General features: G+C 47.8%; 1 protein-coding gene across 1 annotated transcript; it reads right to left on the reverse strand.

Moving 5' to 3' along the window:
• Nucleotides 1–259: 259 nt before the first annotated feature.
• Nucleotides 260–16667, reverse strand: PRPF6 (pre-mRNA processing factor 6; the record flags this gene model as incomplete). The annotated part of the gene is made up of 15 exons (XM_010150686.1): nt 260–436; nt 1659–1778; nt 3292–3430; nt 4579–4700; nt 5501–5623; nt 6752–6970; nt 7557–7675; nt 10338–10500; nt 10714–10870; nt 11560–11654; nt 12353–12508; nt 12992–13168; nt 14057–14135; nt 14755–14873; nt 16499–16667. Coding segments are annotated over 15 exons (2134 nt in total), but the record flags the coding sequence as incomplete, so codon positions are not given.
• Nucleotides 16668–17109: the final 442 nt, after the last annotated feature.

Raw genomic sequence — 17109 nt, forward strand, 5'->3', positions numbered from 1 at the left:
TCCTTCCGGGGAGGAGCCAAGCACATAGCAACCTCTCTCGAGCCAAACAGTGAATTCTGCACATGGAGAGCGGGCAAAAGAGACATTCTTGCTGCTTATTTCAAGGTCCTATTTTTGTTTTGTTTTCTATTGTTTTAACCAATGACAAAGAGAACAGAAATCATCTCTTTGGTTAGTCTGGGGCAGAGCCCTCTCTGCTCTGATTCAGAGACATCTCTCCACGCCAGAAGCACAGAGCAAACTTGCAACAGCACCTTACCCCTTGATTATAAGCCTCTCGTGCTTTCTCTACCAGCTCCTTTTGTTCCTCGATTTGTCCCTTCATCATCCAGAGCTTGGGAAAGTCCTCGTAGTGCTTCAGGGCTTCCTCACAAAGCTCCTGGGCTGCAGCGATGTTCCCAAGCACCCACTCTAACTTCACAGACTTCATGAAGACCTGAGAACGAACCAGAGCTGTTTGTCACTAGCGGCCACTGAAAACCCACCAGTCCGTCACTGCAGTGGGCTCCTACTTCCGTGCCTTCGTTAGAATGTTACTGATTAGCTGCAGTTTGAAGTAAAATGAGAATTAAATGAACAGCAGGGTTAAACAGTGGGAACAGGTAACAAAGAGAAAGTTAAAGGCAAAGGTTGGAAGAAGTTGGAACAGCGTGATCAACCTGTATCTCACCTGACATTTGTATGATGTTGGTACAAAGAGCACAGCCAATTAACAAACTGGAGTCAGCTTCATCAGCACAACCCCACCTCCTTAGATCCAAGCTACCAAAACCACCTGTTCTTACATCTTCAAGCTGCAACTGCTGTCCTGCTCATTATAAACCAGTACATACACATTTCTGCCCCCAAATGCCTTTCTTTTGGCTACACACGGGAGTCACAGCTGTGAGAAACACATTACAGACTAAAGGCTGTTCCGCTACGCTTTGATCCCTGTCCTCCCCATTCCCAAACTCCCCTCATTATAAAAGGCATCGAGCCCAAGACCAGAGCTTCAGCCCCAGCTGCAGAGAAAAGACAAAAGAGGACAGATCTCAGATGAAACAGAAATTGGGGAGGGGGGGCAGACAGGGGACCGACACCAAACTCATTCTTCTTTCACGTGGACAAGTTGAAATGGTTCTGTATGAACAGCAGAAAATCACAGAATGGTTTAGGTTGGAAGGGACCTTAAAGATCATCTAGTTCCAACCCCCCAGACCGACAGTTTATGTACCAGAAGTAACAGAGATAAACACGAGCACAGCTTTAAACAACAGCCTCAGCCAGAGCTGCCTCTAGCACAGCAGGCACAAGCGAGGCTTCTGTGAAAGGATTTTCTCCCTCTTTTTTCCAAGGCATGCTTTTATGCAACGTGAACATTATACAAACAGCTGTAAAGTGGGAATTTCCTGACTTTTGCCACTGAAGAAAAAAAACCAACCCACCCCAAAAGCCTTCACTCAATCCTAGCCTTTTCTTTTTTTCCCATCGTGCCGTGATTTCGTGTCGCAATTCGCCGGAGAAGCACGGCGGCGAAGCGGCCACAGGCCTTGCGATGGCGGGGAGCCATCCGGGCCACCACGGAGGCCGCAGAAGCGAAGGAACTCCTCCTTCCGCCTCAACTCCCGCCGCGGGCAGGAGAGGTCCCAGCCCCCCCAGCCATCACACCCTCTTACCCTGGCAGTGGGGGCACTGCTGCGAGCTTTCGCCAGCAGCCGCCTCGCTCGTTCGTATTCATTGTTTTCCGACTCCAGCTTCACGGCAGCCAGCCAGATCTCCTCGCTGTTGGGGTTGGCCTGCGAGAACATAAAGTGACAGACAAAGGCACACAGTGAATCAACAGCAGATTTAATCCTCCGTTTGATCCAGGTTAAAATTGAAATCAGAGCTTTGTCAATCCACACTAGGATTTTGGGTTGGGTTTGGTTTTTTTTTTTGCAGTTCAAGCTCCTCCCAATCTTCTGTGACCTTTGAAGTTTATAGAAGTTCTCCAAAACAGATGCGCAACACAAAGATATGTGCCAGTTTAGAAGCTGGATGCTTCTCAATTGTTGAAAAGCATTAACGCTTGATCTTGTGAACTTCCAGTTTAAATACCCCAAAGATCACAGGGTCTGCCACAATGAGACCCTCATTTTATTATCCCTGAGCGAGAAAACCGAGGCTTGAATTCCCAGCTGCGGTCTGTGAACGCTCCTCCAATACAAGTCACTTCAGTGGCAACCGTGTCAAGAAGCCTCCAGGATGGTAACAGCCAGCACCAAGGACAAATTTAAGAAGTAAATCTCTTTTACTTCCCTCTTCAGGACCCGCGATTTGTTTTCGCTGTCCCTTAGCTTTGAAGCCTCACCCCCAGCGTTAGAACTGTACCGCTCTGCCCATCTTTCAGCGTCGAGCGGCCAACCCCGTTTTACAGTCCTATGCACAGTCACTGCTCTTGCACCCTTGGCTTTCTCATTTTCATCACAAAGTCCTGTCCTTGCCTCCCTTTTTATGGCTCTGCTATTCCCTAGATTTGAACACAACATACCTGTTGTATTTAAGCAGTGTTTTAAGTAAGAAACTGCTCAAAATTCCTGCTTGGAGAAGGTTTCCTATTACAAATCTAACAAAGAGAACACCTTTAGTTGACAACTGACACCAAATCCTGTTGGATGAACTCTTACAGCGTCGTGACTGCTGATGTCATACCCATTAGTCTGATGAGTCTATGAGTTAATAAATAGACCAAAGAAACTATGAATGAAATACAGGATGTGATAAACTATTTCTAGATCACTGGGTACTTCTGGAAGCTAAGAATAGACTTGGAATAGGTTTAGAAAGTTCAGTAACTCTGATCTGATAAATCACAGAATGGTTTGGGTTGGAAGGGATCTTTAGATCATCTAGTTCCAACCCCCTGCCATGTGCAGGGACACCTTCCACTAGAATTCACTCCATGGTGCTGTGGAGCAGGGGCTTTGGTCCAAGCCATAAGTAACGCAGTCACCTCAGTAACTCAGGCAGACCACTACCCTTCTTGCCGAGGAGACAGGTGACCCAACTCAAGGGGATTCTGACCGTGACTGGGGTTGGTGGGAGCCACAGGAGGAAAAGGAATGGTTTGTGAACTCAGAATCCTAAGAGTAGTGATACACTCCTGCTTCCAGCTCGCTGCTGTTTTCCAGGAGAACACTTGCCACAAAACAATCAGAGAACAGCGGAAGCATCTCCTCATTCGGAAGGGCAGCAAGTTGACAGGAAAAGCCTACTCTGTATTCTTTACCGGTTGTACTTAACACCACCACACAGGTCTGTGACACCCACCTGGAAAGCCAGGGCCAGAATGCTCCTGGCTGCTGGCACGTCTCCCGCCAGCCACTTCGATTTGGCTCCCATGAGCCAGAGCACTTCTGCTTTGGGACAGTGAGCAACAGCTCTCTGCAAAAGAGCCTCCAAGGATTCTCTGAGACAAGAAAGAGCAAGTTAGAAGGGCTGGAAATGCTGCCAAAGGCGAGCTCGCACACACCATTCCCACTATCACTCAGTGTTATAAACACTGTTGCAAAGTCCAACATCATAAACCCTGATAAGTTGTTTCATAACAAGGAAAGGGTGGGGTCTTTTTTCACAAGGGTTCCGAAACCAGCGCTCCACAAACGGCTCATTGTTCCGACACCTTTGTTGGAGAGCTTCTGCGGAAAGACCCTGCGCACCAACAGCTCCTTTGTCTTGGAAGGAGCCCTTCTTCTCCACAAACCCCAGCAGAAACCGGGACAGGAAGTTTTTCAGAATTATTAGGTGAAGCTGGCTTGATCTTACTGACTTTTTTTTTCTTTCCCCTCTGGAAAATACACTTTTCAGGTAGAAGCTAAAAGCCAGCCACCACTGGGACAGGCGGGAGAACAACAGGAAAAGCAAAGACGTGCTTGTTCCAAGTACAAAAAAGCAAAAGCTCGAATGAGGCAGAACGCAGCGTCCGCAGTCACGTCAGCACTACAGCTCCACTGGCTTTAACAAGGGATGATCCCACGTGCGGAAGCGGTTCATTGCACGGACTGCTTGCCTCATTCTACACTTTGGGCAGAAAGTCTCCGATACCTGAAGCTTTAAAAGCTTTAAAAACTTGAAAAAGAGGCCTGAGCTTGTGAGAGTGTAACACCAACCCCAACACCGAGTGTGGTACACACTCACAGCGTGTTCAGCCAGAAAACCCCAGAGATGCTGGGAGAAGTCAGTGACTGATGTAAATTAAATGATCTGCATAAATTAAATTATCCATGAAAATTAAACGCATGCTGTATTTCTAGATGATCTATATTCCCAGTTTTTGGTAGGAATGCCTTCTCGAAGATGACTGTCCCTACCTTACTGATTGGCAACTATTACTACCAAGTTCTGCTGCCAAAGAGCTTTTTATGACTTCATAAAAATCAAAGACATTCTGGCCACAACCATAACAAAGGTCAGAGCTGCAAACAACGCCACCGAGTCTCCACCAGCTGCACCAGCTCCGCACGTGCAACACACCACTTCAGGGCTCGGCCTGCAGCTTTTCTCCCTCCCCAACCCACCGAGGCACGCCCCCGCCCAAGGATTACGCGGCGCACGTACCTCGTCCCGTGGTTCTTTTCGAAGTAGGCTGCTCGCAGCCACACGCTCTTCTTGCTCGGGAAGACTTGCAAGGCATAGGCGTAAATCGCTCGGGCACACTCCAGAGCGTTATGAGCAACGCACTAAGGAAAAGCAGAGCAGAAGCGAGTCAGCTTAGGGTTGCGCCAAAATCAAGCACCAGGGGGAATGACACAGGCCTAATTCAACCCAGGACTCGGAGTAATACATGCACTGGGGCATTACATGGAGCAGAAGAGTTATTATCACTTCCTGAGAGGAAGCGGGGAGGAAGTTTTCAAGTGTTGTCTGTCAGAGCACAAGTACGGCTGGCCTTTCAGCGGGGCTGACACGCAGAGGCCAGCTGGAAACACCAGTGAGGCATTGTAAACACCCCCATGTTTGCACTTGGTTGTATTTTTTTACAGGGAAAACTAAGCGTGCCCCAGCGTATGCCCCCCACCCCCACCCCCCCGCTGCTGCAAGCCCAGCTCAAGGCCAGTGAAACGGACGTTTCTCACGCTGAAACATAATTTAGTTCTTAGTGTGTGTTCAAGCTACTCCCCTAAAGCAAAGTCTGATCAAACTTCTACCCATTCCCCCGTCCAGACTCACATTAACTCTTGAGCTACAGTGTTTATGCCTTGAAATACAACTCCCAGTTCCTTTAACCAGACCTCAACCTCTGCTGATGTCACACACACAAATAAAATCCACACCAAACAATCCATCACAACACCAACTTTTTGCTTAGTAAAGTTTCCAGTCTGAAGAAAGCTCTACGATACAGTAACCTCTCCAGAGGCAGACTGGCCTTGTGGGAACCACATCCACTTGCACTGATAAAAAAAAGGTTGTTTCCCACGCTCTGGTTTAATTTCCCCCAGTTAAAAACTCCCAAAACCAGCATCACAGCTGGACGTACGCTGTCTGCGTCTTCCATCCAGGTATGTTTCCGATCTTCTTCCTCAATCCCAATCCCGATCACAGCTCGCATGATTGCCTGGCACGTGGCCACGCTTCCAGCTTTATCACATTCCTCAGCATCCTAGAAGCAAGAGTGAAAACCCACTCATTTTTGAGAAATCAGCACAAGACATTAAATTCTGCAACAGCAACTCCTGGGGTGCAAACACAGACACCGGGGGTCACTGCCACATCACGAGTATCTCTTTACTCAGACCTTGACACTAACGGGTGAGCCTGCACCCAGGAGGAAGGTGCTAGAGCTGGGCACAGAATCGATCAGAAGCTGGTTAAGAAACAAAGCCCGTCACTGCATCCCCTGAAAAGGAGTTGTGTGACAATGCGTGACCTTTTCAGCCTGAAAAGTCTTCTCTTACAGCTCCCCTGACCTGCCCTGGGCCAAGGAGGGACCTGGCGAATATAAAAATGTGAGAATTCAAGAAGAAAGAATTGTAACATCCAAGCTACTGACCTCCTTTCAGCTTTGGGCTGATTACTAAGCCCCAGTAAGGGCTAAGCACTAACTAAATTTAAACAAATACGCTCAATGGCTGTGAAGCTAAAGGTGCAAATGCTCTCTCACCAGAGCACAGGTGGAAAAGTGTGGGTTTCTGACATCCGAAGCTTCGGAAAAGCCAAGCGTGTCTTGCTTAAACTTGTTCCCAAGACCTCTGCTTGGGTAACAGCCCCAGCACTGAAGAGGAACTCGAGAAGACAACGATGCAGAGGCTGCCGTGCTGTTTTTTTTAAACAGAAGTTAAAATTAACCTTTAACTGTTTTACTGCTGTAAAGAAAGTTGTAATTCTGCTCGATGTTAACAGATACCTGTTTAATATGAGCCACTTTGCTCATTATCAATACTCTTAAGCAGCGTACCAAGGACATTCTGCTGCCTTGACCCACTGTAAGTGATTTTAGTCATAAACAGGTTTAAAGACTTAAGCCTTAACTTAAGGCAGCAGCTGCTTCAGCTTGAAGCTGGTTATCTCCCAAGACCAAGTAAACCCGACATTCCTCAGCTCAACACACGGTGTCACCCCAGTGTATCACCTAACCCAGGCCTTGGCGCTCTTACCTCTTGTATTGTCACGGGGGTCTCCACTGATAACTCGAGTGCAAAAGTCCTCTATCCTACAATATCCTGCATCAACTGCCTTCAAAACAGAAGGTGGAGTTCATCTGGGTCTCTACCCAGGACCGAGCACATACCTGGATCCACTGCTCTCTGTTGATTTCCACGCCGTTAGCCCTAAGAGACGTGATGGCTCTGTCAATTATTTTCTCCACCATCTGGGTGTTCCCATTGGCTTCCTCCAGTTTGGCAGCAGTAATCCAGATGTGACGATCCGTTGGAATATTCTCACGGGCTTTGTTAAGGACTTTACGAGCATTCTCATATGTCTCCAGCCTCGCCAGCGCCAACCACAGCTGCGGAGCAACGAAAGATGTAGTTTAGATCAGAAGGAGATGACAACGCCGCCGTACGGCGGCAGCGGCCCAGCGATACGCAACGTGACGCTCTTTGCTACCGGCTGGCAACCGTCCTCGAGCGGGCTGCAGGATACCAGCGCAGGATAGAGTCTGCAACTGTCCTCAGTGCTCAGTCCTAGTCACCTCAAGATACCACCTCCCTTGGCTGCTGCTCTCGGCTCTTCTGCCCACACCACCTTTTAAACAGCTGAGTATTACACTCAGGTTCAGCGTTTCAGGAACGAGCAACTGGTTTGGATTCCCCAAGCTATACGCTTGTTTTCACAACGGCCGACACGAACACGGCTAATTGGCTACAGCAGGCACAGCAGTACGCTGGCATAACGAACCTAATAATTACCCAGGAAAACGAGGCTTATAATGACCACCAGACAATTAACTCCAGAGGCAAAAAGCACAGTCCACTGCTCACCACGTCCTCCTCGTGGCGTAAAGCGCGTGGGTTTTGTTTTCAAAGCTCTACGGCCAACCCCAAGTGGTGCATAGGGGGCTGCTTTATTTCTTCTGCTCCTTTAAAACTTACTTCAACGCTCGTCGGGCAGCACTCCACAGCACGACTCAGCATGATCCTGGCATCCTCAGGTTCTTCCAACTCCACGGCTGCTTTCCACAAACGCACCGAATTTGGAACGTGCTCAAGGGCTGGGGAGGCAGAACAATGATGTCAGCCGTGACACAGTCATTTACCAAAGAGAACTGCAGCTTTTAAAGATGATATATTAAAGGCTTTGTCCTGTTGCAGATGAAATTTCCCGAGAGGAGGGAGGGAACTGTACTTACATTAGCTCTTGCTTCAACGCCAAGAACAAATCAGAAAATAAAAAACTTAATTTTAATTGGGAACAGGTTTTGGAGAGCCAACAGCTGTTCCCCTGTTCCAGCTTTAATTGCATCCTCCTCAGCAAAACACCTGAACAAATCCTCCAGTCTCAGCAGAGGAGCATGTGCATGATGCTCAGTTCAAAACTGGACAGCCTAAAACGCTGGGTCTGGCCTTATAAAACAGGAGGATCTTCAGTACTAACCAGAAACACCACCGTGTTCCTTAGATATCTGAACTGTCCCTTCACAATTTAGTTTTCCTGCAAGCACCTCCTGGGAGCTTAACGTATCCCAGCTTAGCAACCCAAAAAGTTATTGGCTCGCTATGCTAAAATAAACCAGGATGCATAAAAGCTTAAAGGTATCGCTGACACTAACACCCTAAGCCACTGAATCCAGAGTTCTTGGGGCAATCCAGTAGGGGTTCCACCTAATTAAGAGTCTTGGAGGCTTCCTTAATCTACTGCTGGTAGAAGCTGCATTCTCTGCAGACTGCCCTAACGTGCTGTCTGAAACATTAACGTGTAAACAACCGCTCTCGGCCTGTCTCTTCATCACCTCGTCTCTTAACGACGCACTGAGAAACTACAGGGGTTTCCTGCGCCTTTCGTCACTACAATTCAACCACGGGTTACCAGTGTTAGCTGCACTGCAGCAGCAGTTTCGGTGGTTCCACGGCGATACTACACGAACGGGCTACAGCAGCAGAGGACTGAGCTCACCCGTCTTCAGTCAAGCCAGAATTATTGTGGGAACACAAAACCAGGTGGGAAGAGGCGTCTAAGCTGCTCTGAAGTTAGCTGGGCTTCTAGGAAAGGCCGTTGCTTTAAGGATTGCCGCAGAGGCTCGCTGCTGAGCCTCAACTTCAGAGCACACCCCAGCTCTGCTGAAACACAGAGCCTTTGCAAGTTGTGCGCTCCGAGGATTTGGGCATTAACCATTCCTCCTCCAGTCCGAGGCAGCAAGAGATTCTTCTGAGGAATTCCAGTGAATAATATCAGCCTGCAAGAGCTGAAAGCATCACTCAAGCAGGACAGAAGATGTTTTCATAGACAGAGCACTCAATTTTTACTCCTCAAGATGCATTTTAGACACTCAGCTTGCTGGCTCTCCAGCCAGAGAGGCTTTAAAAACCCCGGAGGTTCCGCTGGATGTTCGGAACGGACACAGCCAGGGAAGCACATTATGACAGATCACGCTTCAGTGACACTACCTGGCAGTCAGTCCTTATTTCAGGTGAAATAATGGGTTAAAGCACCACTTAGCTGAAGGCTGTGCATACAAACAGCTCCAAGCCACGCGCTACTGACCTTCCCCAGGTAGCAGAGCAGCACTGTGCAGCTGCTGACAGGCAGAAACTGGAAAGGCAATGATAAACCATGCCCCATCCCACCACCAGCTCTGTAGCAGAGATAAGCAGGTGGTTTCAAGACTGAACCAAGATGTTTTCTCTTCACAAATACAGCGTTTAAATCAAAACCCAGTACTTAAGGCGTAAGTCACTGCTTTCACACAAGATGCTCTCCCACCCAAGCTGGACCCTGAAATCTGTCTGCTTACCTAAAAGTGGTTTTCTGTTCAGCAGCTATTATTGTTCTTGCAGAGGGACACACAGTGCCACAGGAGTGACACTTCCCAGCAGGCTGCACTGCTTAGCCAGTGAAAATAAAAAAAGCCACTGAACAGTTAATATCTGAACTCTTACAACTTCAAACCCATGAACCTCTAAGTGCCTTTCATCCCTATGCAGTGAGAAGTCACTTCACCAGAGATGTGCAGTTTCACATGTACTGAACAGTTAATATCTGAACTCTAACAACTTCAAACCCAGGAACCTTTAAGTGTCTTTCATCCCTATGCAGTGAGAGGTCATTTCACCAGAGATGTGCAGTTTCACATCCAATAGGAAGAGGAGGGACACAATTAACTCCCTTTGAAGCCAAAGCATTCAACACTGCCGACTGCTTCATGATTTAGTAAACGTATTAAAGCCAGACCCTGTCTGGATTAAAGTCAGGAGATAATTGATACGATTCACAGTCACAAAGGATCTAATCCCTACTGATACAGGCACAGGATCGTAAAAGTAATCAAAGATTTAATACTATGAAGCTGGGGGAAGGCCTGGGTTCAGGCCAGCACAACAAACTGCTGGTAAAGAGATCACCATCTGGAAAAGACAGTAATTCCACAAAAGAACACTTCCAAGTGCAATATCACAGAGGATGTAAGGGTTTAGGTAAGCACCACAGGGAAAAGCTGTTTGTCACAAACACAGAACTTGCTAGGGTAAAGCAAACCCCAGGCTCAATGACAGGAACCCCAAGGCTTCTAAAGCTCCTCCACCAGGAATCACTGTGGTGACACTGTATTTTCACCCAGGATGCAAAAAAAAGCACTTAAACTGAGGGGCACATCTTGAACAGCTTACAGCACAGAGGGAGGCTCAGACTTTGCTCCCTGACCCTGCAGAAGCTCTCACCTTTCCTAAGGACGCGTTTCTTCGCCCGGATATCTGTCTCCAGCTCCGCTGCTCTTATATAGATCCGGACAGACTGCGGAAGGTGGCGGACCGCTTGGGCCACAACAGCCTTGGCTGTATCCCCAGGCTGAAGCCGAGCTGCTTCTAACCAAACATCTTCACTCTGTCAGGAAAAAGAAACCATCTTCCTTTACATCAAAACAAGAATTTAAAGTTAGAGCTTCTAAGCCGAACACGTGTTCTTCTAATGCTGCAGAGAGCGATGCTGTATCAGATACAGGCTGATACAACCTTAACAGAGAGGTGCTGCTGCTCCTAAGCACCACCTTTTCCTACCGTCCTGCAAGGATCAGCAGGGAAGCGAAACGATTCTGACCTTGGGGCACATCTCTGTTCCTTTCATGATGAGGTTTCGAGCCACCTGGAGTTTGCCAGTGACCTCCTCCAGTCGGGCTGATGCTATCCAGGCTGGTGGATGATGAGGATTGGTCTCTCGTACGGATTTCAGGAGCAAACGGGCTTTCTTGATATCACTAAAGCAGGAGGAAGGACAGGCAGGCAGAATTTCAGCACGCTAGCAAACCATTCTCCTGAGTCAGGAAGTGCTTCACTGCCACACTCAGATGCACAGTGACCTCAAATGTCTCCGTTCTGGTGTCATAAATAACAAAACCAAAACAAGCTTACAAATACACACCAACCCAGCAAGATCACGATGAAAACCAGTTAGGTCCTTAAGATCTTTAGGAATTACAGGTGGGCACTTGCAATTGGAAGCTGATAAGCACAAGCACTGAGTGAAGTCAAATATTAGCATCAACATTTGCACGTATCACATTGACTTAAATGGCAATTTTTCACGAAACAGGTGTCAAACTTGAGGTTAAAAAGTTTTCCAGAGGTCAATCAAGCCTAAATAAGTAGTACTCAGGTTCTTTCCTGGCTGGCTGGCAGGCAGCCACACGCTGCCACCACTCTGGCACGTTAGGGGATAGAAGAGAAACAATCCCCACACGCGATGCATCCAGATCAGATGCTAAATACACTGGGTGAAAGGCTACACCAGATCTCGTGTTAAAAGAATTCACCCTCAGAAACTCACCTAGCATCTTGTACAGAGCAGATACCAGCTGAAAGCCACCCGCTCGGACAGCTTTCCGGTCATATGCAGGATCCCAGCCGTTACTAAGAGGATAAATCAGTTAATCCTTCTTAAACTTACTTGATATCGCCTCCGTGCGTGGGAATCATCGAATTCAAGTCTGTCAAATATCCTTTCGGGTCCACAACAGTCTGGCCACTCACAGAGTCCGACACCTGGGAAAGCCAAGTCAGCGGTACTGAAATGAGCACTCACAACCCCACAGCCTGCACACATCAGAGACTGGAAAAGACACTGCAGCTACACAAGAGACCTAGATAGTCATCTGTTGCCAAAAACAAGGAATAAGAAAGCACAAAGTCTTTGCTTATTAGTATTCTTCCATTTCTAAAATACACAGGTAACATTAAAAATTTAGTACCACTAAAAAGTCAGAAACCATTTGGCTTTCGGTCACCAAAAGGTCTTGCAGCCCAGCCAGCTAAAGTCCATCTTTTCAGTTTAAACCAGATTTAGATGGGAAAAATCAATGAAAACGACCAGAAACCAACAACTTGAGTAGTATTTTTCAGCATTTTGTGCTGCATCCTGACAGAGGACGGAAGAGATGCTTCCCTTGGCAAAACTACCAGTGCTGTTTGTCTGCAGTCTACCTCTAGTAAAACAGGGCAGCCTGTTCTCCCATAAGGACCAAGACTTCCAGGGACAAACTGTGATTTCTCAGGAAATTCTATTAGTGTAGAGAGCACGAGATTTGAGGAGGAGTGCAAAACGATTTCTAGTCACAGGCAAGCTATGTCTTCTCTCCAACACCCAAGAGAATGAAAGACTTTCCTAAAACCAGGCCCTAAATAGCAGCACACCACCTACACCAGGTAAACCTGTGACAGATCCCGCCCTTCAGCATCCTTACCTGGCTCAGCCTCATATCCATCAAGGTGTTCCTGGCTTGGCCAATCTTCCTCATATCCAATTCGCCTGTGCCAGGTGTCATTAAGCCTGGTGTCATTCCTCCTGGATACGGAGTATTCAAGCCCCCTGGATATGGAGTATTCAATCCACCAAATTGCTAAAAACAAAGAGAGAGAAATATATTCTTGCATTACTTAATATTCAGTTAAAAATTATTCGCGTTATTGTCAATACAATTGCTCCAGAGCTGAGTAAACCATTAGGTGAAACTGAACTTTATTTACTGGTCTATTTTTGCAAAACGTTGCTCCCGCAGAAAACCAAGACTCACCAGAACTCACTGTCACTATTCTTCAGCCAAAAAAAAAAGAAACCCTTTCTTGTATTTTCAGCACAAGAACCCGGCCCTCCCTGCCTATCCTCAAGTCTTCTCTGGCAGTGGGTGCGCACTGAGAGACTCCAGTGAGCACAGGCGTTTAACATCCAGCGATTCCTTTGACAGACTCACAAACTACACCAAGATCTTTGGTCAAATACCCATTTTTCCCCCCCCAGGTGCCACTAACGAACAGAAGGTTTAACCCTTGTTAACAACAACGAAGTACAGATCCTGTCCTCATCAGGTTTGCTCTGCACTCACCGTCTGGCGTGGGTCCACAGAAGTGTGATTCTCCCCCGACTGTAAATGCTTTGCGAAGAAGCTGTCGGGTACAGGAGTCAGCTTCTCGTAACGAGGATTCCTCTGACGCTTGTTCCTGGCGTCGCCAACCTCTGGAATGCTCAGCCACTCTTCCTCTGTGACCTCTGCCAGCTTTCGCTGTTCAAACACGAGTCGTCATCATTATTTGTTTTAGAAGTTTGTTCAACTGCTCTTATTCCTTAGGAAATTAATTGATACTGATTTCTTTCAGGAAAAATAAAGACTTAAAGGTCAAAGGTCAGATTATTTTTCCTAATCCCATGTACAAGAGCCTTAGACACATTTAATTAGAGCTTGGGTTTAGGCCAGACTTGAGATTCCAAATTAATTTTGTTATTAAATTCACCGCTACAAATATTCAGATTAATCTCAGCGCCGGCAGCGTTGAGCGTTTTATTATTAATCATTAAACAATAGCTGAGACAACACATTTCATTTCAAAGAAGATTTAGAGTCAGCAGATCCTGCTCAACTACTATTTCAATGCCAACAAGTTATCAGGCCCTCAGAAGTGTAGCACCTTCTCAGGAGTCACAATCAAGCACAAAATAAAAGTTTAGTATTAAAATTTGCATAAATTCAACTACATTGCGCATCCACAGGAAAAGCGCTCAGCAGGCAGAACCACTGCGTGCTCCCGTATCCCGACAGAGGAGCTTCCAACACCACTTCCAGAGTGCAGGCCTGACCACGCTGTCAGCAGAGCCGCTGCAGCTTCACCGCTGCAGATTCCACCGCCGCCCCGCTTCAAATCTGCGCACCCGGTCGCACTGCGGGTAACTGCAGTCTGCGAGGGACCTTTGCGCCCAGGAGAGGTTCCATGCCACCAGCTTTAGGCTTTGTGGCCGCTCACTTACTTTTCCCGACCAAGTAATTGTAACCTGGAGGGCAGCGAAGGCCTCGTCTGCCAACACACGCAACCTGCGCAACGAACCGCCCAACACACATCCGCCTCCCACACGGCACCGAGATCAAGGGCACATTCCAGACGTTTCTTTCACCTACCTTCAAGTCTGAGAACTGCTGCTGGATTTTGGGTCGCTCCATACGGTATTTTTCGATTTCCTCTTTTTCTCGTTGCTCCCTTAGGAAAAGGAATACTGAGGTTACACCCAACGCAACACCCGGCAAGTGTGGATGTCACAGAAAAACGTGTTTGATCAGAGCTAAAGCATTACAAAGCACAGTTTTTCCCAAGCTTACATTATCAACATTATGAGGTATCTTCTCAAAGAAGACAACATTATAGTGTGAAACCAGAGGTCTCCAACCAAACGACCTTCAGCCTTCAGCATCCCCTTACCCGTAGGCCGGGTGATGGGTTTAACAAGCAGCACTCACAGGTTTACAAGGCACCTGCATGACACACCTTTTGTAACAACTCCGGCCTGCTGCGCAGTACAGGATGTGTCAAAACACTCGGCACCTCCCCACGTCACCTTAATGAGCTGCAGCGCATCTTAATTGACTACAGCGAAGCGATTCAACCACACCAACCCTCCGAGCAAGCTGTGCAACGTACCACCTCCTCGTCCTGAAAACTCGGAGCCATGGAGTGACAGGTAGGGCACCAACGCAAACAAAATCAAACCAAAAAGGACCCAGAGGGCAAGGACAAAATCTGACCGGGAGATCGGAAGGGAAAACTCCAACACACAAACTAACTAGAAAGCAGCCCACGCCAGTGTTGTAATTTCTCTCACCTTCTTTCCTTTCTGCGTTCATCCATCCTCTTATCCAGAGCTGCATAGATAGCATCTGCTTCCTCGTCATCTTTTTCATAGGGACCGCTTGAGAAGAGGCTCCCAGCGTACCCATTGAACTACAATTCAGGGAGAGAGGAAAAAAAAAAAGAGTAAAGAAAAGAACAGCAGCATCCTCAATTTAAAGCTCCCATTAGGTTCCTTCGACAGCCAACAGTCACCCAGAAAACGCACGAGCAGGATATTTCTAACACCACTGCAACACACTAACACATCCCTAAACACAAGGGGCTTCCTTCTACCACCCCCAGTGTTTATTCTCCCACACCATTTCAAAGCAAAACTGCTTCAAAACTGCTCCTATTTCAGAATTGTTTCTGCTAAGCAAGAAATGAGATCCCAGTATAGAACCCCAGACTGGTTTGGGTTGGGAGGGACCTCAAAGCCCCCCCAGCCCCACCCCCTGCCATGGGCAGGGACACCTTCCATCGCCCAGGTTGCTCCAAGCCTCATCCAGCCTGGCCTTGGACACTCCCAGGGATGGGGCATCCACAGCTTCTCTGGGAACCTGTCCCAGTGCTCCCACCCTCTCTGTGAAGAACTTCTTCCTGATATCTAATCTAAACCTTCCCACTTTCAATTTAAACCAGCTACCCCTTTCTTCTATTTACCAATATTTTTTAAACTACTGAAAGCAAATAAAAAGAATAACTCAACGTTTAACTAATCATAGTAGGATTTAAACACAAGAGACTATGAGGGTCACAAAGACAAGTCAAAGCACAAGAGCTTTAACTTTCATTTGTGCAGAATTAAAAAAATACATCCCTTGAAGTACTTAAACTAATATTTTATTTATGGATTTCTTCCCAAGACTCTATAGGTAATTAAATCACCACACGTGGATGAACGTCACAACAAAAATCTGCATGAACTAAGCCACTGTGTATAATGGGGGTCTCAATTAAAGAAAAAAAAAATGACGTGCTGCTGGCAAACTACAGGCAAGCCAACCATATCCTGGGCCGTATGAGGAGCAGCGTGGCCAGCAGGGCGAGGGAGGGGATTCTGCCCCTCTGCTCCTGTGAGACCCCCCCTGGAGTGCTGCATCCAGCTGTGGAGCCCTCAATATCAGAAGGATACTGACCAGTTGACGCGAGTCCAGAGGAGGCCACGGAGATGCTCCGAGGGCTGGAGCCCCTCTGCTATGATGAAAGGCTGAGGGAGTTGGGCTTGTTCAGCCTGGAGAAGGGAAGGCTCCGGGGAGACCTCATTGCAGCTTTCCAGTACCAGAAGGGGCTACAAGAAAGCTGGGGGGGACTTTTTCCAAGGGCAGGGAGTGACAGGACAAGGGGGAACGGGATTAAATTGAACGAGGGAGATGGAGATAGGACATCAGGAAGGAATTCTTCCCGCAGAGGGTTGGGAGGCACTGGGACAGGTTGCCCAGAAAAGCTGTGGATGCCCCATCCCTGGGAGTGTCCAAGGCCAGGCTGGATGAGGCTTGGAGCAACCTGGGCTATGGAAGGTGTCCCTGCCTGTGGCAGGGGTTGGAACTGGATGATCTTTAATGTCCCTTCCAACCCAAACCATTCTATGATTCTATGAAATTCCAGCCATGAAACCTCAGCTAATTGGGGATTTCACAGCAAGAGAGCAGGGGGCTAAGGGACTCCACTTTTTCCCCAAGTGGTTTTCCTCCACTTGGGGAAAAACACCTCCTGGATGATGAAAATCTCTTCACCTCATCGTAATTGGTGTCGTTCAAATCTTCGTCATCATCATCAGCCGTCTGGTTCTTTTTCATTTGATCCCCGACAGTTCTCTTCCCCGGCGGAGCATGCCGATCATCCACAGGGTCGTTGGCATCGCGCGCAGGGCCGATATCGGAGCGGGTGGTGAAACCTGTGGCTCTGCATTGAGAAACCAGTAGCAGCTTTTGAACATGCTGCAACCCCCCCACTGTTACACAGGCACACTATCAAAATCATTACTTAGACAATAAAAGAAATCTCCTTCTTTTACAAGAATGGCATCAGCCAGTCCCACCCCTACGGCTCATCAAGTCTGGGGGAAAAACTGCCCTTTTATAGGGAGAACTTTATTTACCAAGATGCCGCAATCGCATGGCTCAGCACTCCACCATCTGCCTTGTACTGAGAAATGCTCTCCCTTCTTTACAGTGGGACACAGTGAAAAATCTGATCCTGCGAGTTGTATGGCACTAGGGGGTGAGGAACTGGGCACGGGGTGGGATGACTAGGGCTCGTCACAAACCCCACATTCAACCACACAGTATTTCCCAGGGCACAGACTACACACTGACCCCAGGGTGAGGGCACCAACAGACCACCC

Source organism: Eurypyga helias, unplaced genomic scaffold (genome assembly GCF_000690775.1).
Source record: "Eurypyga helias isolate BGI_N326 unplaced genomic scaffold, ASM69077v1 scaffold26964, whole genome shotgun sequence".
NCBI classification, from domain to species: Eukaryota; Metazoa; Chordata; class Aves; order Eurypygiformes; family Eurypygidae; genus Eurypyga; species Eurypyga helias.